General features: G+C 58.5%; 11 protein-coding genes across 12 annotated transcripts in view; 4 read left to right on the forward strand and 7 right to left on the reverse strand.

Moving 5' to 3' along the window:
• GGTG_06662 (hypothetical protein) overlaps positions 1-1061 on the forward strand; it is a 6401-nt gene extending 5340 nt beyond the window's left edge. The window contains exon 3 of the mRNA XM_009224482.1: positions 10-1061. Within this exon, the coding sequence (XP_009222746.1) occupies positions 10-79 (70 nt within the window). The 3' untranslated portion in view covers positions 80-1061. The remainder of the gene's footprint in view (positions 1-9) is intronic.
• GGTG_06663 (hypothetical protein) lies at positions 604-2900 on the reverse strand. Its single transcript, XM_009224483.1, has one exon. It carries the CDS (start codon positions 2705-2707, stop codon positions 1043-1045), a length of 1665 nt encoding a protein of 554 aa, XP_009222747.1. The 5' UTR covers positions 2708-2900; the 3' UTR covers positions 604-1042.
• Positions 2901-3630: 730 nt separating this feature from the next.
• GGTG_06664 (hypothetical protein) lies at positions 3631-4375 on the forward strand (the record flags this gene model as incomplete). Its single annotated transcript, XM_009224484.1, has 2 exons — positions 3631-3854; positions 4191-4375. Exons 1-2 carry the CDS (start codon positions 3674-3676, stop codon positions 4373-4375), a joined length of 366 nt encoding a protein of 121 aa, XP_009222748.1. The 5' UTR covers positions 3631-3673.
• Positions 4376-4653: 278 nt separating this feature from the next.
• GGTG_06665 (hypothetical protein) lies at positions 4654-6085 on the reverse strand (the record flags this gene model as incomplete). Its single annotated transcript, XM_009224485.1, has 4 exons — positions 5776-6085; positions 5538-5695; positions 4799-5472; positions 4654-4734 (listed from the first exon to the last, which is right to left on the reverse strand). The coding sequence occupies exons 1-4, from the start codon at positions 6009-6011 to the stop codon at positions 4654-4656; spliced, it is 1149 nt and encodes a 382-aa protein (XP_009222749.1). The 5' UTR covers positions 6012-6085.
• Positions 6086-6373: 288 nt separating this feature from the next.
• Positions 6374-9742, reverse strand: GGTG_06666 (hypothetical protein). The gene has a single exon (XM_009224486.1). It carries the CDS (start codon positions 9180-9182, stop codon positions 6552-6554), a length of 2631 nt encoding a protein of 876 aa, XP_009222750.1. The 5' UTR covers positions 9183-9742; the 3' UTR covers positions 6374-6551.
• Positions 9743-9955: 213 nt separating this feature from the next.
• Positions 9956-12569, reverse strand: GGTG_06667 (hypothetical protein). The gene has a single exon (XM_009224487.1). It carries the CDS (start codon positions 12225-12227, stop codon positions 10449-10451), a length of 1779 nt encoding a protein of 592 aa, XP_009222751.1. The 5' UTR covers positions 12228-12569; the 3' UTR covers positions 9956-10448.
• Positions 12570-12964: 395 nt separating this feature from the next.
• GGTG_06668 (hypothetical protein) lies at positions 12965-14534 on the forward strand (the record flags this gene model as incomplete). Its single annotated transcript, XM_009224488.1, has 5 exons — positions 12965-13009; positions 13067-13340; positions 13413-13992; positions 14031-14399; positions 14504-14534. 5 exons carry the CDS (start codon positions 12965-12967, stop codon positions 14532-14534), a joined length of 1299 nt encoding a protein of 432 aa, XP_009222752.1.
• A 978-nt stretch (positions 14535-15512) lies between these two features.
• GGTG_06669 (30S ribosomal protein S6) lies at positions 15513-16358 on the forward strand. Its single transcript, XM_009224489.1, has 3 exons — positions 15513-15643; positions 15729-15760; positions 15971-16358. Exons 1-3 carry the CDS (start codon positions 15620-15622, stop codon positions 16278-16280), a joined length of 366 nt encoding a protein of 121 aa, XP_009222753.1. The 5' UTR covers positions 15513-15619; the 3' UTR covers positions 16281-16358.
• GGTG_06670 (defective in Cullin neddylation protein 1) lies at positions 16338-19903 on the reverse strand (the record flags this gene model as incomplete). The annotated part of the gene is made up of 5 exons (XM_009224490.1): positions 16338-17768; positions 17825-17999; positions 18071-19191; positions 19475-19518; positions 19823-19903. The coding sequence occupies 5 exons, from the start codon at positions 19901-19903 to the stop codon at positions 17288-17290; spliced, it is 1902 nt and encodes a 633-aa protein (XP_009222754.1). The 3' UTR covers positions 16338-17287.
• Positions 19904-20782: 879 nt separating this feature from the next.
• On the reverse strand, positions 20783-24636 carry GGTG_06671 (the record flags this gene model as incomplete). 2 transcript variants are annotated; one of them, XM_009224491.1, is made up of 4 exons in its annotated part: positions 23634-24636; positions 22135-23234; positions 21477-22070; positions 21197-21406 (listed from the first exon to the last, which is right to left on the reverse strand). In XM_009224491.1, the coding sequence occupies exons 1-4, from the start codon at positions 24172-24174 to the stop codon at positions 21197-21199; spliced, it is 2445 nt and encodes an 814-aa protein (XP_009222755.1). In that variant the 5' UTR covers positions 24175-24636. The 2 variants fall into 2 exon arrangements, with proteins under 2 accessions (XP_009222756.1, XP_009222755.1); XM_009224492.1 differs by lacking the exon at positions 23634-24636 and having other exon boundaries at positions 20783-21406; positions 22135-23381.
• Positions 24637-24939: 303 nt separating this feature from the next.
• GGTG_06672 (54S ribosomal protein L10) lies at positions 24940-26991 on the reverse strand. The gene is made up of 3 exons (XM_009224493.1): positions 26616-26991; positions 26000-26510; positions 24940-25891 (listed from the first exon to the last, which is right to left on the reverse strand). Exons 2-3 carry the CDS (start codon positions 26362-26364, stop codon positions 25306-25308), a joined length of 951 nt encoding a protein of 316 aa, XP_009222757.1. The 5' UTR covers positions 26365-26510; positions 26616-26991; the 3' UTR covers positions 24940-25305.
• Between the last annotated feature and the right edge of the window lie 194 nt (positions 26992-27185).

Consider the following 27185-nt stretch of genomic DNA (forward strand, 5'->3'; position numbering starts at 1 on the left):
GTCCTGCAGTGCATGGATCAACAGCATCTGGGAAAGCGTCAATCCTGTGGTTCTACCTGGCGACGACTCGGACGAGTAGGCCTCGAAACAGCCGCAAAAGAGGATCGGCGAACGAAGCCGATGCTCCGCAGCGAACCTCTGTATCACCAAAGGGTGTAACTCTCAACAGTCAAAGCGAGCTCCTCATGCCCATTCGTATGAAGACCACTCTCTTGCCGCAAACGCGAATCGGCACTCACTGCCTTTGCGGGAAGATCTGGCTCCTCGATGACGACCAGGTATCTGGAGCCCGCTCCTTGGACGGGTGTTGTTTATTTGTTTGGAATTTCACCCCTCCCACTTGTCCCTGATATACAACGTGCCAGCTCCCCACAGCCAAACCACTGCACCCTTGAGAACAGATTTGGGGGTTATGTCTATTCGTGCACCTACCCTTACCGGCCTCTCTTCCTCTATACATTTATCCATACTCCCTCCCCCGTCCCGATCTCCTCCTGCGTCTTAACGCTCGCCAATATGTTGAATCAGTGGTGTCTATCATCATCTTTCTTGTTTGGGTGGGAACTGGGTCAGTCATTAGCCACTGGGCAACCGAGCGGAGGGATCACGGTGCATAAGATCTTGGGACAAGACGTGGGTGGGCTTCTTCGAGCGCGAAGAGGAGCATTTCGTTGCTGTCTGTGATTTGCATTTTTATTTCTTTGCTTGCTTTTAGATTGTAGATATTCTGTCACTCGACCACTATGCTTAAATAGCGCAAGCGAAGAGTTTTCTTTTGTCCGATATCATGTATTCCTCACTATGTAGAGTCGCATTTTGACCTCGGTCTGAGGGAGCTGCTTCTTCAAGCACAGGTGTTCTGCACCGTTCGCGTAATTGAAAGGCTCCCTGGAACGACTCTACCAAGTCGCCTGCTGACCAAATTGACCGGAACCCCTCGTCTCCTATCTCTTTGTTATTAAAACCCGGCGGGGGACAATGCAATGTCGACAGAAAAGAAAGGGAAATACGAAAGGCGTGATATAACAGACTAGCTGGCAGTTCAAGGGCCACACATCGCCATAATAACCTTCGCTGACCCCTCCTCTCTGTTCACGTCACCGATAAAGGCCAGCCTTCCATTCTCGACCTTGGCGAACGCGACGGCGACGTCGGTCTCCTTGTCCTCGCGGACGTACAGCCGCGCAGCCTTGTCGACGTTTTGGAGAAAGACGGCCTTCTGGCTGTACTCAACAGGGAGCCCGGCCGTGGCGGTTCTGTCCAAGACGCCCTTTCGCAGCTTGGTCGTCTCCCGGGTATAGGTGCCGACTTTCCATGGCAGTCCAACCATTGAGAACATGCGTTCGACGTCGGAGGGTCTGGTCATGCTACTGAACAGTCCGCCAAGGATGACTGTGGCTCCCCCGCGGAGTCGGTCGATGACGCGCTGCCAGAGCTTTGTCTCGCGAGAGATAGCCCCGTCGGCGATGAAGATTATGGGCGGGGGCGGGGTTTCGCCGAGCTTGGCCAGGGCGCCCTGGGTTGAAGACGCGCGCTGCACCGAGGTCTTGGAATTGAGACGAGTGACCAGACCTCCATGAACGCTGTCGAATAGCCCCTCGTTCTCAAGGCAGAGCAGGAGTATCCGGCGTGCCCCCCCGGCGCTTCCGCTGGCGTTGACTTGGACGGAACCAGTAGTGCCAGGGGGGCTGCGATAGACAGTGGTGAACTTGGAGGTTTCGGCCTCGACCATGACGTCGGCGTCCTCCGACTCATTCCATGCGCGTTTGGAATGGAAGAATACCAGCTCCGCCTCCTCGGGAGATCCGGGGCTAAACATAGCCGGCGGAGAAGGCTCACCATCCTCATGTAGAAGGTCCCAAAAATTCGGGTTCTTGTCGTGGACCACATTGCAAAGCTTGCGGTACTGACGCGCGAGTTCCTCACTCATGGGTGGGATCTGATGAGCCTCCATGTTCTTGACCTTGGCCTTGACAAGCTTTCCGACAGGGCGAAGGAACTCGGAGGGGTCTGGGATGCGATTCTCATGCATGAGCTCGTCATCCTCGAATGCAGAGAGGTCGAGGAAGAGGCGGATCTTTAGAAGGGTAAGGGCGACGAGGTGTGCGAGGTCACCTCCTACAGGGATGATGTCGACGTCTTCAAAGGGGTTCGCGTTGCGGATGTCGAGGTGCGGCGCGCTCGTATCTGCCCAGTCGTAGTGCCCCTGCTGGGCGGTGGCGGCCCACCACTTGATGAAGTCGTAGCACTCTTGCTCCTGGCCCAGGCGAAGCATCAGGAAGGGGACTGTATCTCGCACGCCAAGATTGTCGCTGCGGCAGAGACGCAGCATGTCGGTAAGGTGGTCAAGCGAGGCCTGGACCGCGTCGACGTTGTTGATCTTCAGCAGAGCGTCGGCGGCGGCAAAGCGGGCGCGCATATAGTCTCGGGTGTCGAGTATTCCCCAGAACATGCCGACGCCGGTATTGAAAACGTCTGCCGGCGTGAACATGTCGCCGGGGTTGGCGCGGAGCTTGGCCTCCTCGCGCTGCAGGGCCTCGCGAGTCTTCTTGATGGCCACACAGGAGGTCTTGTGCTTCTGCCGATGCTCAATCTGGTGCTCCTTGCTGCAGTAGTGGACGACCAGGCACCCGCCGCAGCGGAGCAAGCCGCTGTTCGACGGGCAGGCGGCGCAGCCTCGAGGCGCGAGGCTGAAGGGTGTCTCCATGGTTGACGATGGGTCGATGAGAAGGAAGTTTGAGAATGAAGTGAAGGGTGAAGAGAAGGAGGAAGGGAAGGGGTGGAGGCGGGGTAAGGTGCTAAATATTCGCAAGGTGTCCAATGAGGTAGTCACACCTGCCGATTTCACTACGCGCAACTTCCCGTCTGATAGCGACCAACTCTAAAAGTTTGCGCATCTCAAGTAGCTGCCAGGTACCACGCACTGGGGGCACAAGTATTTCCCCACCAGCAAACCTGCAGTTTCCAGTCTGACCAACGATTTGACGCCCATTGCATCCGGTATTAGATCAATCCCTTAGGAGCTCCTACTGCTGGAATTCTATGCCGAATTGCGGTGACCATGATCCTGTTCGGTCATATATGAGCTTACCGCCTTGCAAGACCGAGAGGAAGTCGTTGTCGTGGGTCTCGCGGGCAATGCAGAGGAGTCTGGACTGGATTGGGCGGGGTAGATATACGACCAACTAACACAGAGATGTACACTATACAGCAAGGTGCACACAGGGCACGCCACGCTGTGATAGGTAGAAGCCCAGCAAACTGCCTTGGTGCCAGCCTTATCACCTGTTACACTTGATATTGCCAGAAAAACGACCGACCTGGCCTGATCATCTCATCCATCGTGTTCTTCCCACTTTCATTTATCATCACCTCCGTATTCAAAGACCAGCATGCCCTGCCTCCTCAGCCTTAATGTGAGAGCCTTTGAGGGTATCACGTAGAGGTAGATTTTCGATATGGTCGAGGAGAGGGTCGCCGCCCGGAGGCGGGGTCCCTCGCGCACGCTATCTAGCTATCTGCACGTGAGTGCGGGTTAGAGCCTACTATCGCTATCTGGCTTGTCTGCATATTCCTCCAGCAGTGGCCTACCACCCCCCCACTGCCCCTCAAAACGGGAGATTTCACAGCGTCGAGAATCGCGCATAGAGCATATGAGTGGATTGTGAGTGATATGAAGGCATTTCCGTCGGTCGAAAAGATGTCGTCCAGCACCTCTTGCTTCCGCCATGTGCTCCTCGTCCGTTACCCACCGGCCGCTGCGCCAGAGCTCGTCCGTTTCGGTGAGCCCGGGCCTGATGTCGTAGTCTGCGTAGCGCTCGGCGATCCAGGCGCGCGTGCTCCGCCGGCCGCAGGTGTGGTCCATCAAGCGCTCGAGGAGGAGCTCCTTGAACGACTGGCTCCAGGGGGGCGCCTTTGTACCAGAAGGCGCCTGCGAGGACCGTTCGGGTTGTCGAAACAGACGGCAGTTTTTCGCTTTCTGGAGAGGCAGCACCGAGGCTTTGCACCCCGGCTCGGAAAGGCAGGCAGTTAATCTCAGCTCCGATAGTACGCGCGGAGATGGTGATGGGGCCCGGAGCAGAGTTCTCCTTGCCACCTTGAGGGTTTTCGGCAAGCGAAGCGTATTCCAAATCGATTGAAGGAATGCGTGGCTAAAGCCCGAAGCTCGGCGCTGCTAACAGTTACAACAGATATCCAGTACCTTGAAATCTATCAACCAGTTGGATTCTCTTGCCATTTGATGCAAACGCCCGAGGATGTTGACCCTCAGCGTAGCCCCATCTCCACGTCCCCCGGCGGGCCTTTTGCCCTGCGCATCCACACCGCCCAACCGAGCATTACCAGAGATGTCAGCAAGACAGTTATCAATGCGTAGACCCAGATATACTTGGACACCAAGGTCTGGCCCGTGGCCTCATCCGCCTTCCAGTCGAATATGGACATGCTAAAGACAGCCTGCAAAGAGGGGGGGTCCGAGTCAGTAATCGGCAGTTCCGCAAAGGCAGTGGGACGGCAAATGAACAGCATACTGCTACAAAAGTGCCTGGAAGAAAGACAAAGGTCACAACCGCTATCGTTCTCATAACCTTGCCCTCCGCAAGGGATGCGGTGGCTATAATCTGAGAGTTCTTGGCAACCTGGTATGGGAACCGCCTAGGTTAGGAGACGATTCTTCCGGATTCGGGGGGCGTCCACCGTGAAGTTGCTTACGATGAGGCTCATATAACTGTCCACCTAGGTACGATTTCCGTTAGCTACCAACTCGATCAACAATCGATACACGACAAAGAGTGCTTACTGAAGCCTGCTGCGCCTCTATTCTTAACGGTATCACGTCCAACTCGTGGAATAGCGAGTCAAGATTCGCTAGCTCGCGGTCGACCCTTCCCCGAAGCGCCGCCGAGTAGGTTGCGGGGTCTCCTTCTTTGGACCAGCTCGCTACGCGCAGCTCAAAGTATGAGCCCAGTTTGTGAGCAAATTCACGGAGGAACGACCACCGCCGCTTGAGCGCTAGATGTTTCTGCTGGATTTTCAACAGCCCGGCCCTGCCGGCTCTGATCCGGTACATGTCGGTCGGCTCGTGGAGGTTGCCTATGTGCTCCGAGAGGAGGCTCACGGCAGCATCGCTCCCGCCAATTTCCGTTGGTACGCCGGCTTCGGGTATGCCGGCCTCGGTGAGCTGTCCCACTATATGTAGGACGCCCGAGTTGACCTCGTCAACGCCCCTGGCCAGCTCGGATATGTCGTACGAGAGGACACAAATAGGCAGGAACATGAAGTCTGGAGGCAAAGGCGGGACGAAATCGGACGGGAACGGGTCCTGGGACATCAGTGACGCCACGCGCTGAGGGCAGACGTCGCGCGCGCCGACGAAGAGGCAGACCCAATCCGACTCGAAGCCGCGAATATTGGTCAGGGAGAAACAATACGCCAGGCCATCTCCGGCGGTGGCTGGTGCTTGGACGGCCAAGCCTAGGTGGTTGAGCCGAGCATTATTAGCGTCGGGCCGGATTTTATATACGCCTAGGACTTCGTACCCATGTTGGCGCTCTCGCGGGAATCTAACCACACCATCCCGCCCGATGGGGATCGCAGCCGGGAAGCAAACTGGCTATCGATCCAGGCATGATTCCTGGCGACCTCGATTAGGTCTTCGTGCAAGGTGAGTTGGTTTGCGTCGGGCAGATGAACGAAGCTGTTTTCTGCTTGTCAGTAATTTGGGTTTCCCATCTGCAACTGGCTAGGCCCCTCCCCTCGCCAGCGGAGAGCACATACAGCATTCGAAAGAGTCCCTTTTCGGAGAGGGTCCGCTTGTCTCTCACCGGCGCCGCCCTGAGAAAGTCCTTCGCTTCGTCTCGGCTCTTGGGCTTCCAGTCTGGAGTGACCCTCCATCGGGCCATCCGCAGCTTCGCGATGCTGGTTTGAAACACCGAATAGGTCGCACTGCCCTCTCCCGGGCCCGCTTCCGCCGCCGTGTCGGTCTTATCCGGATGTGCAGGGCCAGTCGCCATGGCTCATTGTTGAGAGACAATCACTTCGACCATGTGTCACTCCCAGCGCCGGCGAGGTATAAACATAAACGCGCCAAGAAGAAGCAACGCAGGCACGTTGTAATTATGGCTATTACCGGATGCCCCCTCAATCTTCCCGGAGGCGGGTGGATTCGCCACGGACAGACGCTGTGCTGTGCTGGCAGAGGAGATGCCGTGGCGCCCAATCGGCACCTTTCACACCTAAAGCCGAGATACGGTCGGGCAATGTGAGATTAGTGTGTTGACGCTAGTGGCTTCGAATAACTGGCAGGCTGTGAATATCGAACCCTGGTCTCTCGTAGGGCACAAGGGGGCTGGCTCTGAGGGGACAGGAGGTGCAAGCGTTTACTACAAGGCCACGAGGGGTCTTCGGTCCGATTTGTTACCTGGTAGGCTGACCTACAACTGAGACTGCATACCTAACGTAGACTTTTTCCTTTGTTGACAGCCCCACCTCTCGCCAGCCGCCTCTCTCTCCCTTCCCCCGGGCAAAAAAAAAAAAGGAAATCTAGGAAATTTTCAGCCCACCTTGTAGATCATGAGCCCATGTGGCTTGAGGATCTCCGGGTACCTCTTCACGATGTCACGATCTACGTCCTGCCATGGCTTGTCCAGCTCGGACCAGGACACAAAAAAGGGGCTGCTCCGGACTTTGGGGTCCCTGGGCCCCAGACGCCATTGTTTCTGCAGCCGTTCAGAGCACCAGCGGTCGTGCTCCTCCATGGCCATCCGGTCGACGTCCTCGGGGGTAAAACTCTTGACGAGCGTGCGATCATCCCGCTCCAGCGACAGAAAACACCCGACAAGGCGCAACTTGTGCGGGATGGAATCCGCGTGCGCCCGGGACGACTCCTTCTTCTCCTCATCAAGCGCCTCCCACGGCTCGGCAGACGGTTTGTTCGGCGTCTCGGCGTGCATGGCATCAATAGAGTCGTTGTAGGCGTTGTGGATGCCCCTCGCCATCTCCTCTCGGTGCTCACGGGGAATAGGTATCCCGCTCATGTGCCGCAGGAGCTCGTCGTAGTCGACATGAATGTTGAGCTGCGTTCGGGGCGGGAGGGCTGCGAACTCGAAGCGCTGGCAGCCGTCGAGCCTGCTCATGGCAATGATGGAACGGATGGACCTGACGCCCTGCGGGTAGCTGGGGACGAGAAGCAAGCCGTTGAGCATGCCGTGGTCGATCCTGAGCTTTTCGCCGGCCTTGAGCTTCGGCTCTCTCTCTTCCAAGAGAGCCCGGAGGAGGGCGGCTCGCCTCACGGGGTAGAGCCGGTCCGCCGCGTCGATGCGGTTGGGCCCGAGGACGTCGACGCAGCCGTGAAGGCAGCCCAGGAAGCTGCGCACCCCGGCCGACGCGTCCGTGTTGGCATCGGCCCGGCGCTTCAGGTCGGCGTACGTCCGTACAGCGCTGGCGCCAAAGAAAAAGACGGCGCGCCGCCCCATGTGCCTAGCCACACCGCCGTCGGAAAACACGCCGTCGAGCATCGCCGGGGCGAGGTGGGGGAGCCAACCGAACGGCGACGTGGAGTCGGGGAGGCTCGTGTCGAAGCCGTCAAAGTAGACCAGGGGAATGGGTGCCTCGGGCGACGCCGCACAGTCCCGTATGCTGTAGAATGCGGCAGTGAGATCGGCGGCACAGGCGAACTTGCCGAGGTCGAACCGGAGCTGCCGGACGTTGCGTCCCCTCGTGGCGCTCTCGGCCACCTGTAGCGCCGCGTAGGCCCTCCCCGCGCCCGTGGGCCCGCAGAGGGCGATGTTGAGCGGGCTTTGCTTGTTGGGGTTGGAGAGGTATTGCTGTATCAGGTTGAAGACGGTGCGGAACGTCTCGATCTCGTGCCGGTCGAACAAGACGAGCCGGCCAAAGCGCGCCTGCGCCACCTGGTTGCCGGGTGCTTCTGGCCCGTCGATGACGATGCCGCGCGCGACCGCGGTGACGTCTCCGACTATGCTGTCGAGCAGGGACCAGCTGGGCTCGGTCTCCCTGGCGATCCTGTCTGCCGGGATCGCAAACTCTAGCAAGTGTTGTCCGTCGGGCAGGTCCCGACCCCCGCGGAGGAGGATCCCCCCGGTCCGGTACACAGATGCCGGCGAGGCCGCTGGCGCCGCCGCGAGGGATAAGCCCTGATGTGAGAGACGCCTTGCAGCCCAGAAGCCCGACTCGATCCCCCTTTTGACACAGGCGCTGGTGCTCGCGTCGTCGCACTCGGCCGCCGGCGAACCGTGGACCGCGGCGAGGCTCTGGGCGAGGCCTTGGGCGAAGCCCGCGACGAACGCCTCCCGGGCTCCGGGGACGCGGCCCCGGTTCCGCCGGGCGAAGTCGCCCTCAATGCACAGCGGGTCGAAGAACAAGGTCGGCTTGCTCACCTCCCGGCCGCGATGGTAGATGACGCCGTCGTAGCCGAACAGGACGACGAGGTGCGGGCAAGTCATCAGAGTTGTCAACCTTCCGACGGAGCCCAGCTTCTCGACAAAGTCCTCGCATGTCTTCTCCCAAGACAAGCCAAGCGACAGCTGCATCCCCTCGGCACGGAGGTCATCGGCGCTGACGATGGCGACCGTCTCAGCTCCGGCCACGAGCCTGCCGCGGTGATGCTCCCTCTGGCGCACCGCCTGCCAGAGGCCCCCGACACAGAGGGGGGCGGTCATGAGGACGACTAAGAAACGGGGCGGCGGAATCTCGGGGATCCCGTCGATAATGACATCGCATGCGCCGTCTGGGAACGTCTTTCCGGGGTCAGCATCTAGGACGATGCTGATGAAGACGCTGCCGCCGGCGTCGACACCATCGCCTTCGGGTAGCAGCAGCGGTCGTGGCGCATACCACTTGGGCGGAAGTTTGGGTGATCCGACGTGCCATTCGCGCGCCAGCTTGAGGGCGCCGTGGCGGCCCCGGCCACCATCTGTCCCACAGAGCTCGAGTTCAGAAATCGAATCGATAGCGCCGCGCTCCGGGCTACCAAGGTCCGGCCCTCGCACGCAAACGCCGCTCAAGGGATCCTGCGTTAGGAGGTCGGCGAGGGTACCAACGCCTCCGTGGATATACTCGACGCCCGTCCTCTGGTCCTCGTCACCGGCTTCGCGGTCGGCACATAGCGGGAAAAGGAAGAGCTGGACCGGAGCGGCTCCAAAGATGGAGATATGGCTCAAAACCATGGCAAAAACAGCAGTGCAAAATGTGGAAACAAAACACGTTCAGTGTGTGGATGGAAGTGACAAAGTGTTTCTATTTTTTGTTTTGTTTTCCTAAACGACTTTAGGTAACCCAAGGACAGCAATACCACAAATAACAGGAGGAAAGAGTGATTCTTGGTCAACCATGACACTCGTGATTGCCAGCCCCCAACTGGTGATGCGTTTCCGCTCAAGCACTAGGCAATTTAGGCTGCGATGAGCGGGCCTTCCCTTATCAAATGGCATCAGCGGTGTTCCCAGCTGTGCCGGACGGACGTTGATGGCTGGGGCTTCGTGCGCGGTGGAGAGACTGGGGTGTCAGTGCCAGTCGGTCGGGTCAGGGAGAGGTTCATGCTGGCCGTGGGGGAGGGCCATGCCAAGAGCTTCAGCCTTCGGCGCTGGCGCGCTGCAAGCTTTCGGGGTCTGGTGAAATGGGGCAGAAACGGGCGAATCACGGCCAAGGGAGCCCCTCTCGCAGAGTGCTGGTAACGGATGCTGCCACGTCAAAACGGCATAAATAACGCAAGAACAATGCCGGAGCACTCTGATGGGCTGGACAGGCGGGTGAGGGCCCATGGACGAACCACATACTCGGCGCTCTCGGCGGTTGCTTCGAGCCCGATTGACACCCACCGCGGCTGGATGGAGAGCTGTTGTTGATGATTGCTCGCGTGGTGACTCAATGCTAGTGGCGAGGAGAGGCCACGCTGGGTCAAGGCGGTATCCCCTCAAGTGCCGTTGGGCCCAGGTCGCCCGGATAGGAAGATAGGAGGCACGGATTTGCAGGGGTGCGTCGGAACTAGCCCTACGTAATTTTTGCATGAATTCAAGCGTGACGTACCGCTTTGTAACAATGACTTGTGCTGGTACTTCTATCACCGGCTAAATAAGGCGCACGCGGAAGTACCGAAAAACAACCGTTTTTATTGGCCGACGCACGCGAGATCAGTGACCGGGGCCGAACGGCAATAGTCAACATTGCTGCGTAGCCCTGCCAGGCTTTGTTTTTGTATGGGGTGACACTCACCAAGATGCCAGAATAGGAAAAGTGCCGTGTCGATTCTGATGTCGACTGGTGCAAATAGCAATAGCCTGTCACGTGCCTGTGCGCGGCCAGGTCTATCAACAGGTGTGGGTCGTGCGTAACACGTGCCCCCTCAGGTAGTTTTTGTGGAGTCGCTGTTATAACGAATTCCTAGTAACAAATATCAACGGCGTTGTGCTGACCACAAGACGCGCCTTTACAAGTTATTTCGTAGTCCTCTGGCAGGAAACCGTAATGGTGTGCATCGTTCCCTTGGTCTCGCGCGCCAACGTGAGACGGCTCCGGAGACAATCGGATTCGAGCGTTAGCTCGCCCCTGAAACCTAGCATCAGTCTCACGATGGGTTCTTGGGTTGACATCAAGTCCCACGTCTCCACCTCGCGATCAAACCAATCACGATCGCCAGCCCTCACTATACCACAGTGCAGTCGGGAGATGCCGCCACCAATGGGGAACACGTTGTCGGGGTCGAAGACCACCACAAGCAGCACGTTGAAGCTGTCCACGGATACCTCGATAATTCCGACAAACGCCGGCGTCAGTCGCTGCGGCATGAGGAAGAGATGCTTCACCGGGTCCCAGAGGTGCGCGGGGAACACTCTGCGGAGGGGGCAACGCGGGCTGATGGCGTTGGTGCGGATGGCGATGGCGTTGGAATACAAGCATTGCAGTTCCCGAGCCGCCGAGGGCAGCAGGTCCTTGTGGATATGGATCTCCTCGAGCTGGTAGTTCCCGGTTTGGCTGGCCACAAGTACATGCGGGCTCTCGCGCACGAAGCCGTTGGTCGTTTTCCTCAGCAGAATGCAGCACAGCTCCGAGGAAGCCTGGCGGTGGGAGATACCCTTGCTGAAGTGCTCGATGTGCATCAAACACTTGCCGTGGAGCAGCTCTTCAGACCTCATGCTATCGAATTCGCCGTCGTTCTCGCCCATGGGGAACAACAGGTGGTCGTCGCGGAGGCGGACTTTGTTACGGTAGTCGGGCTCAGCGCTGCGGGATTGGGCAACGTTGTGGAAGATGCCCGAGCACCCGACCGACTTCTCGAGCACCGCCTTGATGCGGAGCCCGCGGTTCGTCATGGCATACGTGTGCATGCCGGCGCTCGGGGCGTAATGCATGAACCGGCAGCACCCAAACTCGGAGGGCGACCTGGCCAGGATCCCGCGGTGCTTCTCTTGACTGTCGGGCGCTGTCCACGCAAATATCGTCATGTCGTTGGTCTCCTTTATGATCTCCTCCTGGAGCCGGATGAAGGCTCTGTTCCCTTCGCCGTACAGCATGGGCATGCTGACGTTGAAGATACCAATCAGGCTATAGGCTAGATCCTCGACGTACAGCGCGCGCCTGTGTGCGGCCCACGACATGCGGTTGCCAACGGGGTAGCTCCAGACGGTGTCGGGGTCGCGGAGGACCGGGATGGGGATGTGGGTGATGACGTATAGATCGACCAGCAGCGCTTCGAGACTCTCGGAGCCGCGCGCGACGCGCTTCTTGTCGTTAAACTTGCTCCCGAAAAGCTTCCATTCGTGGTCGAAGAATCGGACGTATTCCGGCGCGATCAACTCCTGGAGGGTCCAGGCTCGTTGGAACCACTGACACTCGGCCAGGCTGTCAACCAACCCCTGGCCGAGCTTCAAGCCTGGGCCCGGTCGGAAATCATGCAGGTAGACAATGCAGACTGTCGATTTCTTGTACCAACGGAACATGGCGTTGAGGCACTGGCTGACCTCGGCGCTGCTGTCCTTGTTAATGCAACAGGTGTCGATCCAGACGCGTTGCAGCCCCATCTCCCGCGCGATGCGGCACACGTTTTCGACCTTTGCGTAGCCGGCCTTGCCCCTGAGCGTACTTTGGTCAAGCTGCGTCATGTCCTGGAAGGTGACCTCTTCCAGGCCCCATTTGTGCGAGAAGATGGCGTACCCGCCGTCCGGCTCCGGTGCATCTTCCCCGAGCCGGAGCGTCGTCGTGTCGATTAGCCTCATGTCGGGAGGTGCGTAGTCGCCTGCAACGTAAAGGAATTTTAGGGAAGCAGGTTCCCAGACGCGATTTGCGCCGCCCGCTAGATAAGGTAAATATGTGCATGCACCTGTTGTACGGCTCCCCTCAGACCGGCCGCAACGACGAGCCGAGGATGCGCAGACACCGGCCGAGAAAACCAGCAAGTCCCTATCATCCCCCGCCTTTCTCACGCCAGATGTACCAATATGCACAAGAGTTGCATGAGGCCGGGAAATTCACAAGATTAGGCTAGCCGCAGGGTTGGGAGATGGCAGAAGAGGGTGTGACGTGGACGTCAAAGTGGGGAACCAAGCTCTTGGGCAGCATTTGAAGGTGTTCTGGACAGAGTTCAGCTCATGCATGGCAAGGGGAGGGGGGTACTATTGCCAGTCAGGCATCAGCTACCGCACCCACCTGAAGCCCAACCACCTCCCCAACATTATACGTTCCGTATATACGTTCCGTAGGTAGGTACTGATTCGGCCCCGAGGTTGGGCACCTCTGCCGAGTACAGTGCCTCGTATTTCCAGCGCTTTCTGCGCCTTGTTTGTTGATGCTCCTGCGCTACTGCAGACGTTCTTTGGATGAAATTCGACCTAGGTACCGTACATGTACCTGGTAGACCAGAGGCAGCTGCAGTACTAACGGTAAGGGCAAGTCCAAGACCCTTGACACTCGATTTGCAGCACACGACAAGATCCCAATCCATTCACAGAACATCATGCCGGTTGCGGGCCCCCCGGACACCCAGCAACCTCAAGGCACGGTAACCACACGTCCAGGACAAGCCTCGTCCGCAGCCACCTACTCCCCTAATGGGTAGGCGCCGGGCGGCCCCCGCCCGTCCGGACACAGTCCGAGCTCGCCCACCGGGGCTGCGCCCGCTGCTCAATACACCCCCACTATCGGTGGACCGGATGGCTCGCAGCCGTCCCAAGGCGCCACGGGCTCGCCCGTAACCAGCAGCCTCGTCGATTCCCAGCCCAACGACTCCGACAAGTTCATCGCCGTGATGGGCGTCACCGGTGTCGGGAAGAGCACCTTCATCTCCCACATCACCCAATGCCATGTCGAAATTGGAAGCTCGATGAGATCCTGTCAGTACCGCTACCTATATGTGCCCGCCAACACCGGGGCACTACCAACTAACCCTTGTGCGTGAAAATTAGGCACACACCGGGTTGGGGTCTATCCGGTTCAGTGGACAGACGGGACCCGCATCTTCCTGGTGGACACGCCCGGGTTCGATGATACGGACATGCCCGACTTGGACGTCCTCAAGGAAGTCGCCGGATGGCTGACAAAGTCCTACGAGGATAAAATCATGTTGAGCGGCATCATCTACTTCCACCGCATCATCGACCCCAAAATGCAAGGATCGTCGAAGCGCAACCTCAGCATGTTCAAGACGCTCTGCGGCCCGGACGCCCTCAAAATGGTCATCCTCGCCACCACTATGTGGGAGCAGGTCAACCAGGAGGTCGGCAATGTGCGGGAGGAGGAGCTCAGAACGACTGAAGAGTACTGGGGTTTTATGGTGCAGCGCGGGTCCCGCATTTTCCGCCACACGAATAACCCAGACTCGGCCCTGCGGCTCGTCAGGCACTTCATGGGGGAGCACCGCCCGGAGACGCTCGCTATCCAGTCCGAGATGGTCGACAACGGCAGGAGCCTGGACCAGACGTCGGCCGGCCAGGAGCTAGACAGCGTGCTCGCCAAAGAGAGGGAGAAGTTCCGCCGCGATCTCGAGTACGCGCAACAGCAGATGAAGGAGCAATCGAGGCCAGGGACAAGGATTCAGAGGAGATGCTGAGGCAGTATCAGGAGGAAATGAACAAGAAGATCAAAGCCCTGGAAGAGGAGCGGCAGAACATCAAGATCACGATGGAGAAGCTTCACGAGGAGAATGCGGCCAAACTGCAGAAGAGGCTCGACGAGGAAAAGGAGCAAGCCGCAAAGATGAAGGAGGCCGTCGAGATGCTCACCAAGAAGATGAAGGCCCTGCCCACCAAGGTTGTGCGGACTAGGTCGGTCCCCGGAAAGAACAGAATCAGCGAGTACGCTAGCCTTGCACTGCGGGGGAGCAGTTACGCCTTCATCGGGCCGGCTCAAGATTTTACGTGCTACGCCTTCATCGCGCCAGGTCAAGATTCTCCGTTAGTCCCCCCCCCCCTCTCTCTCTCTCTCTCTCTCTCTCTCTCTCTCTCTCTCTCTCTCTCTCTCTCTCTCTCTCTCTCTCTCTCTCTCTCTCTCCCGGCAGCTTCGGCTCCAAGAATTTGACATTTTATTAACAGACAACTAGAATCGCCGCAAGCGGCTATGACAAGTGGCCGAGGTACATGGCACTTGGCCAGAATGGCTCGTTCTACCTGCATTATCACACCCCAGGGGACGATAAATGCCAGACGCGTAAGTGAACGAGGAGCAGCGTTTGAATTTCTTTCTGGTTTCTCCAATTGTGACGCGAATACCAGCTGATTAGGTTTATCCTTGCAGAACGTGCCGGCCTCAAAAAGGAATATCCGGACCTGGACAAGTGGATAACCAACAACAAGTCTTACGGCTGTCCGGTGGCTGTCTCGCTGGGGCCGGATGGAGATTTCTGGTGCCGCATGGGTAAAAGCTGGGATTATTGCCTCCCTGAATCATTCCCAGATGAAGACTTTGCCCGAGTAAACCGCATATGGTTTGGATACGGAGGCGCCTATGTCGTAGAGAGAAAGAACGGCAGCAAGACCTGGAATTTGCGCCAACATTACTCGGGGTTGGGCACATTTTTCAAGGAATATTCCTTCAAGATCAAGGTACCTTAACGCTTGAGCATCGTGATTGAGGATGTGCACTGCTGACGGCTGCTCTAGGACCTGGCCATGAACGTGGGAAGCCCAACGGAATACGTCTTGCTCACCACCGACGGCAGTTGTTCCTACAACCTAAGGGAGGAGGGAGAAACGGGAAATGTCAAATTCGCGTTCGAGGAGTATATGGCTACCAATTTTGGAACTAAGTTTTGACGGGTAGCGAATGTCAAGCTCCATAGTTATGAAAATGAGGATCTTCGAGGCCGCGCACCCTTTCAATCAAACCCCGATCCCGTGTGTTCCAGTGGGCATGGTCGTGTGTGCCTGTTCTTGCAGGGCACTCGATTCATATTGTCGAAGGCAGGGCAGGCAGGGGGCAGGCAAGAGGGGCGCATCGCTCCCCAAGCACGTATTGTGCGGGGCGTGTGGGGCGCGCAGGTTGGTTACCAGCTCCGAGACAAACCGTCCAAGGAAAAAAAAAAAGAAGGGGCAGCACGCGACAGGACGCCCGCACATCTCGAATTGCCCTGTGCCGACCCCGCAGCTCAACCGCCCCCTCGACGGGAACGAGCAGCATGTTGTACGAGCTGATTGGAGTAGTAAGTCCCTCGGCTCACTGGCGCTGGCGCATTCATATTTCTTTTCTAGCTAGGGTCGTTGTTGCTGACAATGACCATCCTCCAGGTCCGGCCTGGCAGGCCCCAAGAGGTCAAGGAGTGAGTCTTTTGTTGCTTCGTGCGCCCGCTCTGCCCCGGCCGTCCACCGACCTGATCCCCATCCGACGCCGTCCGAACCCCTCCCGAATCCCGACCCGCAAGGACAACACGAACGACATCTCCCCCCACGAGTGGACGCGCGGGGTGATGTGCCCTCCGTCAAAAAGAGGCCGCGCCCAAGACTAACACCCAACCCACTCACCCACCCAGAATCGTCCTCACGGCCGGCCAGACGATCCTGCGCGGCGGCGGCGTGATCCGCGACATCGCCAACTGGGGCGTCTTCATGCTGCCGCGCAGCGCGACGCGGTCGCAGATGCGCTACCACGAGGGCCACTACTTTGTGCTGCGCTACGATTCGGGCGTCGACGCCCAGCGCTCGCTGCGCGAGGCCCTGCGCCTGGACCCGCGCGTCATCCGCTCCAGCACCGTCAAGCTCGGCGACGGCAAGCTCGAGTCGCTCAGCAAGCTGGGCAAGATCCGCTGGGCCACGGCCGGCAAGGACAGGGAGCTCATGTAGAGGGAGGGGGGATGGAAGGGGATGGAACGACGCTTTCTCAGAAAGGCCCAAGCCATGAAAAAAAAAAAAAAGGAAAAAGGTTATATATGGGGGAAAAAAACGGAAGGAAAAAAACGGAGGAGAGAGCCCGGCACTAGGGGGGGACCGAGGGTTGTTTTAAACCCCACTCCGTCTTGTGCTGCTGCGTATCCGGTGCAAAGTCGGCCGACAGCCCGGCGGCTGATGAACGAGATGCGCCCATCCGAGCAGAGCAAGCAACGCAGCGTGGCGGCGCGCCTGGATATGTACGAATACTACGAACTGTTATGCGCTGCTTGCCGCCCTCGCTCTAATTCGTGATGTCGTATATCTTCATCTTGAGCGGGGGTTTGACGGCTTCTCGAGACCGTTGCATACTCGGCCCTTTCACACCCAGCTAGCCTTCATCGTCGCGATTCATCCACCAACCGATCCGCAAGACAACCTGATCCTGACGACAGACAAGTCGAGCAAGGCTAACTGACACGCACCGCCCCAGGGAACAAACAAGAGCACTGTACAATAACAATAGTATTACCCTGCTCTATCCACCCAGATGGCCATCCAGCTGTCGTCACCTTTGGGCTGGGCAACATGACAGCCTAAGGTGTATTGGCCGTCACAGCCGTGCCCGGTCAAGGTGGAAGCGTATGCCATAGAATGGCCGCATCTTTCCCAGCCATCCTTGTTGTTCGCTTCCGCTAAAGGCTGCCCACAAACAAAATCCACAACGCCAGCACCACCCAAAAGTCAAGGCGTTGCCTCGATCAGCGCCCTTGTAGGGTACAGCATCGAGGAGCCCCAGCCATCGCCTGGGCCAGGTATGCATGACGGGTCGCTATGAACTCCATGACTAGGTACTCGCAAGAAGCATCCGGACGGGTTTTTCTATCCCATCCAGCAAAGATTGCAAGAGGCATGCCTGCACCTCAACTCCAAAGTCTCGAGTCGCTCTCAACAAGCATCCACCGACGACCAAGCCCTAGAACTCAAGAGTCGACCTCCATCGTGGCCGCGGGGGTGGCAGAAGTGCCTTGCTTGGCCCGAACCCACTCGACGAAGTTATCGATGACGGACGGCCAAGCACCGTCAGGGGTCCAGAAGCCCAGATTCGGATCGGCTAGCGTTTTGAGGGCAAACACCAGGGTCTGGTTCCACATATCCTTGGACACGGTCCGAGTCCAGTTTGCCTTGAGGTAGTCGGTCCAAAGCGCGTACCAGTCTGTTGTTCCTCCAGCTGCTCCAGGGCCCCCTGTCGTCACCCAGGGCTTTCCCTGGTGCTGGTCCGCTCCGAAGAAACACTGCCAGTACACCAAAGCATTGTCGAGGGGAACCGCGCGCTGTTCTGGTGTCTCCTTGCCCGCGACAAAGGCGTACCGGTAAACGCGCCTAAAAAGCTCCGTGTCGGTCTGCATGCTGCGAATCACAGTCTGGATGTGGTCCTTCTGACTGGACTTGGTCGGTTGGGCGCTACAGGTTGTCAGCACCGAGACATCATTCCAAAGGGGACCGGCCATCTTACTCACCCAGTCGTCTTCCACCCCTCGATGAATCCCTGCCGGGTAATGGTTCCGAGGGACGGCGCCTGGAGCAGTTCCATAAGCGCAAAGATTCCGGCCTTCTCTGGATCAACGCCCAGGGCCATGGCGTATGACATTGCCGACTCGGCCGAGAGTTCATCTTGAGTGTCTTCTCCAGATTCTAACATGTGAAACCTCAGTCAGCCGCCGTAACCGAGACAAAACCACAACCCCTACAGCGTTGATACATACCTCGAAGCTCGTTGAATAGCTTGTCCAACTTGGACTCGACGGATGCTGTAGATGTGGCCACGTTTGCGTTGCTGCTGAAGTAGCTGTGATTGCGATTATTGTTAACTAAACGTGTCATCCTCTCAGGTGTGAATTGTGATCGAAATGTGAATGGAAGGCTTGATATCCTTGGCGCTTCCGGACCCAGGGAACTGCTCGTAGGCCGCTCCATGATTTGCCTCGTCCGTGGAGAACCATGTCGCGGGGGCGTGGGCGGCGGTCCAGTTGCCGAGATGGACAGCCTGGAATATCCTTGGCCTAGGTGGTGGGAATAACTGCCAGATGCGACTTGAGATTCGCCAGTCCGGGCCTGAGGGATGACAGTGCCGTTGGCAGGGCCAGAAGAATTACCAGACCGGGGGGTGTCATTGCCTGCCTCCTGTAAGTGACGTTGAATGGCTGCGTGGTCCCAATATGCTGGCGTCCCGCCATGGATGCGTCCCGATCCGGCCCCGTGGTGTGAAGAAGGTACATCGGGTGGTGGGAATAGGTTGGCGGCCATGGCATTTTCAAGCCGCTGGAAGTATGCATTGATCTCGGCGTAAAAAAAAGCGCCATGTCCATTGCCGGCTCCTTGAAAAGTGTCAGGGGCGACTCCGCGAAAGGCTCCACGGGAGGCTCCTCGGAATGCCCCGCTGCCGCGACCAGATTCATGGTCAGCTCCTCGGGAAGCTCCTCGAAAAGCTTCACGGTCAGCCCCGCGGCCACGACCAAGTCCATGATCAGCTCCTTGAAAAGCTCCGCGGTCAGCCCCACGGCCACGACCAGATCCACGGTCAGCTCCTTGAGCAGCTCCTTGAGAATATTCACGTCCGCGGTCGGGTCCACGGTCCGTGCCCCGGAAAGCTCCACGGCCATGGCCGCGACTAGGATCCGATCCACGCCCTTGGCCCCTCCCTGGGTTTCCACCCCCAACCCATGGCGCATACATCTCTTCAAGGCGGACGGCAGGCTTCGGCAGTGTTGAGCTCGACAGGACGCAGGGGGTATTTGACGAGTTATGGCGACCGAAAGATGATAGAGATGATGTGAGGGAGAAGCGTCGGTTGTTGCGGATGGTGCGCGAGGAGGCCGGATTCAAGCTTCATCAAAGAATTTCAACACAGAGCCCCGGCAGCGGCGGAAGTGGCGAGGCCAATCCATACCAGGTCATAGGGCAGCAACTATCCCTATTTCCATGGTCCATTTTCCGCTTTTCCCCTCCCGAGGCAAGTTCCCTGGTCCTAGGCGATGTGGCGTCCTGCTGGCAAGATCGAGCGGGCCCGGATAGAGCAAGCACGGGATGGGGGGTCGATTGTAGAGAAGGAGCATTGTTTGCTTGTGACATGGGCAGTTGGTGACGAGAGAAAAGGTTGTAGCACTTACGCATCTGCGGCCACGTCAATCTTGAAGTTGGCGTTCTTGAGAAACTGCAACGGGGAGAAGTTAGTTGGGAGACTATCGGAGTGTACGGTTGGCAAAGAACCGGAAGCTACGCCAGGGACAAGGGCGTTTGCTTCTGAGGCTTTACAGGAGTTCATCTCAAGTCTGAGAGCTTCAAGCGCAGCTACCCAAGCGCCATTCCAACCTCTTTCGTTCACTGCCGTCGCGGCGAGGAAACGCGCTAGGAACCTCGTGACACTTCAACGATCTGAGCTATTCCTTGCTCGGTAGGGAGCTAACCAACGGCGTTGGTGGGCTTTCCGAACATCAAGAAAGAAGAAAGGCACTCACCCTCTGAGCGGCCTTCTCGGTGGCGCCCGTCGCCTGGCAGAAGGAGGCGACGATGGCCTTTTGCCCCGACGTCAGAGGCATCGCGTGTCCTATCTCTCCCTCTTGCGCTTCGTGTCTTAACTCGAGCTAGCCGATGCGATCCAGGGCAAGAGCCGAGGAGGGCGCCAAAAGTCCCGCCGGGTTGGGCTACACCCAGAAGGAACGCGACAGAGCTTCCTGTGGCCCTGGAATGACTTGTCCAGCAGCGCTCTTCCTCTCCGGGGAGAAAGGATGACGCCACGCAGTTGGTCGTGAGGGCGGTGGTGGGTGGGAGGAGGAAGGCGGCCTGGGGGAGCCGGGCTGGTGGTGTCTGCTGGGGCGAGACACGCTGTGGTGTCTGTTCCAGGCGGAAAAGGGCTGGGATTGGGCAAAGGGCGCGTGGCGAAAGGGCAGGAAGCTTGGAGGCGACGCGTTTGCGTGACGACGGGTGCTAGTCGCCGGTCGCCGGAGCCTCTGCTCGTGTGTTCGACAGGATCGGGTGGGGGGGGCAAGGGCGAGCGTCGATCAAGGAGCGGAAGGCGTGGGTGGTGGTGGCGTTGAGATTGAAGGCAGGCGGGTTGTGAGATTCGAGGAGTCGCAGGGTTGTCTACGGGAGTTGTGAGGTTAGAATTCTATAGCTTGGGTGCTTGGTGTCTGATCGTCACCCGTCAGGCAGCGAAACGCCAGGAGGGGTCAACTTGTTGGCGGCAAGGCTGCAGCTGCGTCTGCCAAGCGCTACACGGATGGGACGAGTGCGGGGCGTCACAGGGTTAGGGTCGGGAGAGATGAGAATCTCGGACGGAACTCTCAGACGTGTGGGACTTCCGCGAACCATCCCATGACCCATCTGCACAGTGAGAACGAACCTAGAACGTCCGAAGTACCTACCGCGTAGATACACATGTACCTTAAGATAAGCTCTACGTCACATTGCAAACGCGGTGCCATATCAACAGAGACTGCATATTGTGCTGCCCGCAACAGCAGCCGCATCAAGCGGACAATACCATCAAACATTACGGGCGATCGACAAACTGGTTGGTTGAGGGTATGTAAGAAACTTCCAGCGAGAAAAAGCCCCAAGAGAGAATAAACGATGGAAGAGACAGGAAAACAATCAGATATACACGCGGCGCCTCCCAGGCCGGCCGACTGTGAGCACGTCGATACAAAAGCCTGACATATTGCATACAGCAGGAGAATACAAAAGACGCGTGTGAAGGACAAAGAAGGAAGCTGTGTGCAGGAGGGGCAAAAGACGGGCAGTGCTTGTTTGTGAGTGTAAATGCGTCAGAGTGTTGTGTGTGGATGGAAACATGTGATTATATCACCGAATCTCTTTCGAAAGGCCCGACTTCACTCCCCGGTTGGCATCCCCTCCAAGCCGTCCAGAAGTCGACGCCAGTTGTCGGCGAGCATTTCAGAGTATTTTACTCTCTCCTGCGCCCAGTCCTGGTTCCACCGAGTGACATGGTACTGGGAGTTCTGGAAGTAGATTAGCTCGTCGCGGAGGCACTCCTTGACGAAGACGGACCGGTTGTGCTGGTTGACAATCGATTCTTTGTCCTGTTGATTTTTTTGGTTGGCAACATTAGCATATATGCGGCATGGAATGGCCAAGTGGCAGATGACAAACCTTGATAATGGCTTCGACCACCTTCTCAATCTCCCCCGGCTTGACCATGCCCTCGGGCTTGGAACGCAGGTTTGCCAACTTCGTCTCGTTGGCCTGGATCCGCCGCTCCAGTGCGGGAATGTTGTCCCTGTCCAACCGCTCGCGGCGATCAAACATGTCGCGCAGGGCCACAAGCGCGTCACGTTGCCGCTTGAGGTCCTCGAGCACGCCAGCGTCCCAGGCCCGGCTCTCGTCCTCCATCAGACTCTGGGCAGTGCGGAGGTGCTTGCTCATGGCCACCAGCCCATCGTTCAGCAGGGGAACGTCGTTGGTGTCGGTCGCATAGCAGTCTCCACTAATCTCGGTGAGCGACATGAGCGACAATGCGATGCGCGCGTGGTCCGCCGCCACACCCTCGGTACGCTTCACGAGTCTATCCATGACGGCGCACACCCCTATGTAGAGCTCCGCCGAGCGCCGCACGCCAGCACGGGTCCGAGAGAAGAGGTCCTCCAGCTGCGGCGAGAGTGATTCCTCAAGCCCTTGCGGGAGACTTCGGCCAGCAAACTCATCCTGCACCGATATGGTCGCCTGCTTCCGCCACACGGACAATTCCTGCGTAGTCAAAGGACAAGTTAGCTATGGGAAGTAGACAGAGATGGAGAGAGGAGGCATGTACCGTGGGGACAGTCAAGAACATGACAACCAGTTGTTCCTGCCCAATCACAGGGTGGCGGACAATCGCGTTCAAGAAACGGCCAAGTCCGCGACGGCGTTTCTCTATGAAGGCCCCATCGTTGGAGAGATGGTTTCCGTTGACGGCCACGCGCTTCGGAGGCAGCAGGGGCAGCACCCTGAAGGGATACCGCTTGTGGAGACAATCAAGCAGCCACACAAAATCGCTGTAGCGCCGAATCACCTTGCTGGCTCGCCGGACGCTAGACACCTCATAGTTGTGGTGCTGGAACATGAAAATACCCTCCTTTTCGGGCATGAGCGAAACGAGCACCTTCTCCTCGATGGAGCTGCCAGTGCGCCCGTTGCCGCCGATGGGTCCGATAGACCGCGAGGAGACATTCCGCGCGTGGCCTGAAGGGGCGGGGCCGGGATTCCTGATCCCAGGACCGCCATCACCAAAGGGCGATGTTGCCTGCGTGCTTCCCTGAGAAGGATCGCTGAAGCCGCCAGCCGAGGACTGGTTGCCCTCAAAGTAGCCCGAGTTCCATCCCCCAGATTCTGCCACTCCGGGACCACCAGCCGAGGCCATATGGGGCGGCAGCGCACTCCTCTCTGGCTGCGTACCGTTGGAGCTGGACCCGCCGACAGGGCTTGCCGATGTCGTGAAGGTCGAAGTGGTCCGATTAACACCAGCGGCTCCAGAAGGCGGCGAGCTGCCTACGCTCTCGAAAGACCCGTTGAGGGCTCCCGCTTCGGGCTGGTGCGTTGGTTGGTGCGGCTGATTCCGGGCCTGGTCGTAATTAAGCCCATTGGCCGGGGCGCCAGCAGGCAGGCTGGGGGCGTGGTTGTGGTTCTTGTGCAGATCCGGAGTATTCCATGGGTCGTCAGGGTAGTCCATGGGAGCAGCCATTGGGCCGCGCCTCACAGTCCCGTGCGGCGTCGACGTTGGGGTGTGTTCAGGCTGTTTGCGCTGCTCCTGCTGACTCTGCGGTGGCGAAGGAGGCGTGACAGGGCGCTGTGGCGGCTTCGCGGCGAGGTCCGAGGCACCTGGCAGGCCGGCGCTGGAATTGAGCAGGCCGACGAGCTTCGGCTTTGGGAGATCTAGCGATGGGGGAGGACAAGGAGGTGGTTGGTGATGAAATGTCAGCGATAAGAGTTCATCATAGGTTGGGCTCCAAGCTCCGCACTTTTTCAGCCCCACAGGAGCTCAAGCGCAGATGTAACCGCGCACCAGCGGGTGCCCGCCAGCCATCACGAATGGCCGCGCGCCGAGGAAATAGCAGCTGCGGCAAGATAAGATAAAAACAGGGGTGTCCCGACCCGCGCCGACGGACGCCCAGCCCTTAGAGCCGCCGCAACCCACATGCTTCCGACGGAACCAATTTTTCGGAATAGCAAGAGTGGAATAGGATGATGAAATTTGGAGAGGAACGCAGACCAAAGTCATGGAATGGGGAAGGAAGCAGGGCAGGCGCAGGAAGGAAAATAAGAGAAACCTACTACGTCTCCTCTCGTCTACGCCGTCAAGACTGATGGTCTCCTTCTCCTGCGCGAGGCCGATGAGGGCCAGGAATACGTTGAATTCATTCCTGCCGAGCTCGGGCTCGCCGCTGGACGGTGCCACGATCCCCAGGATCCTGGAACTCTGCTCAGGCCCGATCTTGGCGGCCGAGAGCGCGCGCATCAGTCCCTCGGGCCCGACGCGGCCGGCCTGCGCCGTTGCTTTCGCTGGCGCGTCATCGCCGGACGATGACTCCTCTTGTGGTTGCACGCGCAGCACGGCGTCGAATGCCTCGATGTAGTAGCCGGGGACGTCGGCGGCGGGAAGGAGGTTCCGGAGCAGCTCGGTGCGTGTCTGCTTACGCGGCGTCGGCATATCCCAGGGCGACGAGGTGCGAGAGGGGTCGTCGTTGTCGGCGAAGAGCGAGTTAGAGGACGGGTTGGGGTCGTCGTCGTCGAAGAGCGAGTGCCGCGAGCGGGCAAAGGAGTCGGACATGGACGGCTCTTCGCCCTTGGGCGGGGATGCACCAAAGAGCGACATTATAACGAGGACGGCTGTGGCCCAGAGGAGCTGGGTGGCGGGGCGAACGGGCTCCCTGGCCTCTCTCTAGCTGTGACGTCAATCCGGTGCAGTATAACAGCAGTTCTATTCGTCCGATCTTTCGGCGGCGTTGGCGGACGTTGTAAAGAACACGGGGTTGGTCTCTGATATATTGGCAGCACGTCGGGCGGGGCCGGTCGTTTCTCGCGTCAGAGTCCTCGTAATAGCGCCTGTGGCGTGGTGGTGATAATGCGACAAAACGTTCCCCTGGCCTCGCAGCCAGTAGAATACTCAACAGCTTATGTAAAAAGAAGAGACGGAGCAATGCGCGACTGCTCGCAGCGCAGTATATGAAGCAGGGCGCCTGGCGATGCTTTACTCAGTAGGTGATGATGCCTTTTTCAAACTGCAATTGATGAGAAGCCGCGGGATCTGGAACGCGCCGGCAGCATGTGGCCAGGCGGGTGCAGCCCGAACCACAAGCTGTTGTGGGGTTGCCCCTGGGGGCGGGTCCGCCGCAGCTTCCCCAACAACGGCCTAAGCAGCCCTGAAGCAGCCAATCGTGGCCTGTGCTCCACGTCGAGCCAGAAACATCCAATGTGACGGGCAGGCCCGAACACCAACCCGTGTCCAGGGCTCAGTCGCTCCCCACCAGGATGCGATGTTCAACCCATTCGAGACGAAGTGACCACAGCGCAGCTAGGTTGACACTTTCGTCTCCGGAGACGTGTCTCAATAAGCTGTGATTCGGCCGAGTCATATAAAGGAAGGGTAAAAAATGTTTGAATTTCAACATGAGACGAGGGCATCGCCGTATCGTTCCACCTGTTCGCCATACAGATAAAGAGGTAATGAAGCTTTCTACCCACCGATAGCCATACCTAGGATAGACTCGAGCCATCGGGAGGAGCGGTAGGGTTAGGCCACTGACGGCAAGTGTTGCCGCGAGGTGTCGGATTTTGACTTTTGGCAGAAACAGAAATCCCCGAGAGAAAATTAGAAACACACATGTGGCGCTCTCATCAGAGTCAGACATATTACATGGCACATATAGATTTACATGATTAGCAACTTGGGCGCTTGATCCTCCTACCACAGACAAATGGACAGGACCCCAGGTGTTTTCATTCTCTACCAAAGCTTCGGATCCGTCATATTCTTGGCCTTGTCGCGCTCTAGCTTGGCCTTGCTGACTACCCTCCTTTCCAAGGGCACCTTGAAGTACAAGCTGGGTGACTCGCCGGGAGCGAGTGTGTGGCTGAGGTAGCCCCTGTGGGCTGGGTCACGGTAGTACTCGATATCGCGGCGGCTCGTCGGGTCCGGCATGCGGACGATGCTGGTCGGCAGGTCCTTGCGCTCGGCCAGCACCCGATCCACGTGCTCCGGGCCCGTAGGCAGCGGCTGGAGAGTGTGCACCGCCTGGTCGCGCAGCAGTCGCTGGATCGAGTCTCTCGTGTAGTAGCGCGTAGTCACCTTGCCGCCCGCCCCCTCGATGGCCGCCACCGCGGCGCCCGACACGCGCGACGCCACGATGTCGACGGGCGTCCGGAAGGCCTCGGCGCCCCGCGCGAGGATCTTGATGCCGTCTTCCACCTTCCCGACCAGGCCCGACCGTACGAGCTCGCGCGGGGTGATCTGCTTCGTAGCATCTATGCGTCCGGCGTCAATCCACTCCTGTAGCCGGTCGAGGTTGAGCTCCGTAAGCTCGGGAGCTCGGCTATCCGCGGAAGACGTCCCTCGTCAGCAAAGCCTTCTTTCGACCCGTCGGGGGCCCCTGCCATTGAAGCGCCCCGACAGCAACGTTGTAGGCAGGCGTGTGTCTTACTGGTTCACAAAGCCCTTCCGACCCCAGGTAACCATCAACGGGGTCTGACCACCCTGGAACCATGGCCTGACGTTTCCACGGGCCTTCCGGCCCTTCTGGCCTCGGCCGGATGTTTTGCCAAAGCCAGACGAAGGGCCACGCCCGACACGTTTGCGCTTGTTGTAGGCGCCTTCATTGTCCCTAAGATCGGCCAGAATGGAGGCGTGGCGGGTCTGTAGTGAGAGTGCGCCGAAGACGGAGGCGAGGGATGTGGGTGAGGGCTGTGGCACGGCGGCCTGGGATATCGGGGCTAGGACGGCCGGGGCGGAGCCAATTAGTCCTCTGCAGCGCCTGGCCGCCTGCCATAATGGCAGCCGAGGCGGCATCGTTGATTTGGCGTCAAGTGGTGTGGCGGCTGTAGTGATTTACTTGGTGACCAGCCGCATGCGCTACCTCTCTCGGGCATAAAAGTCGCATCTCAAAAACCATATCGGATTTGGTGCCTCAGGCGATCAAGCGGCGGGATGCTTAGCTAATTTAGTGCTTGCATCCGTCAATGTCATGCATAGTACCCCAGCTCGAGCCAAGCCCCGCCCGGGTCTGTTGCCTCCACCCGATTGGCACCACTAGTGCTCACCTTGAAGGCCCTAGATATCAGGCGCCTTGCGAGCTTCTGCCCTCCGATCGGTATACCTACACAGGCAGGTGGCCCATTGAGACGTGGAATGCGTCCAGAAGCGAACAGTGAGTAGCGTCCCCGAATGACGCGTCTCCGCGCAAGTAAGTGCACTCTGCGAGACGGCTCAAGATGATGGTGGATGATTTGCTTCTTCTCATGTTCCATTGCATTACAGGGTTGAGAGCTCACTGCCACACCTGAGCAAGGAAATAAAACCGGATATACAACGGATCAAGAGAAATATACGGGTCAGCTGTGGTTGGCTATGAGGCCGGTGAGAGAACATGGCTGGATATCCGAATCGCAAGGCATACTAGGCGTGGAAGCAAACAGCAGGCCTGCGGCGGGGAGTCGATGTCGACGCCGGCTCACGGGCGGCCTTGCAGGGAGGTCCGATCGAACACGGAGAGGGCAGGGCAGCGAGGCCAGACCTCGACGGCACTGCCTCGGTGGATGGGGCCATTGTTTGTCCGTCTCTCGTGACCACGGGTGTATTGCTGTCGCTCTCATTCGTCTGACCGCATGATG

The sequence above is a fragment of the Gaeumannomyces tritici genome (genome assembly GCF_000145635.1).
Source record: "Gaeumannomyces tritici R3-111a-1 unplaced genomic scaffold supercont2.3, whole genome shotgun sequence".
Lineage (NCBI taxonomy): Eukaryota > Fungi > Ascomycota > Sordariomycetes > Magnaporthales > Magnaporthaceae > Gaeumannomyces > Gaeumannomyces tritici.

What these genes read in the sequence shown, in the direction of transcription:
- GGTG_06663 (XM_009224483.1), bottom strand. Translation starts at nt 2,707, where the DNA reads ATGGAGACACCCTTCAGCCTCGCGCCTCGAGGCTGCGCCGCCTGCCCG.
- GGTG_06666 (XM_009224486.1), bottom strand. Translation starts at nt 9,182, where the DNA reads ATGGTTTTGAGCCATATCTCCATCTTTGGAGCCGCTCCGGTCCAGCTC.
- GGTG_06667 (XM_009224487.1), bottom strand. Translation starts at nt 12,227, where the DNA reads ATGAGGCTAATCGACACGACGACGCTCCGGCTCGGGGAAGATGCACCG.
- GGTG_06669 (XM_009224489.1), top strand. Translation starts at nt 15,620, where the DNA reads ATGTTGTACGAGCTGATTGGAGTA. An exon ending in TGTACGAGCTGATTGGAGTA is followed by an intron (nt 15,644 to 15,728) that starts GTAAGTCCCTCG and finishes ACCATCCTCCAG; the next exon opens with GTCCGGCCTGGCAGGCCCCA. An exon ending in AGGCCCCAAGAGGTCAAGGA is followed by an intron (nt 15,761 to 15,970) that starts GTGAGTCTTTTG and finishes TCACCCACCCAG; the next exon opens with AATCGTCCTCACGGCCGGCC.
- GGTG_06672 (XM_009224493.1), bottom strand. Translation starts at nt 26,364, where the DNA reads ATGCCGCCTCGGCTGCCATTATGGCAGGCGGCCAGGCGCTGCAGAGGA. An exon ending in CGGAAGGGCTTTGTGAACCA is followed by an intron (nt 25,892 to 25,999) that starts GTAAGACACACG and finishes TTCCGCGGATAG; the next exon opens with CCGAGCTCCCGAGCTTACGG.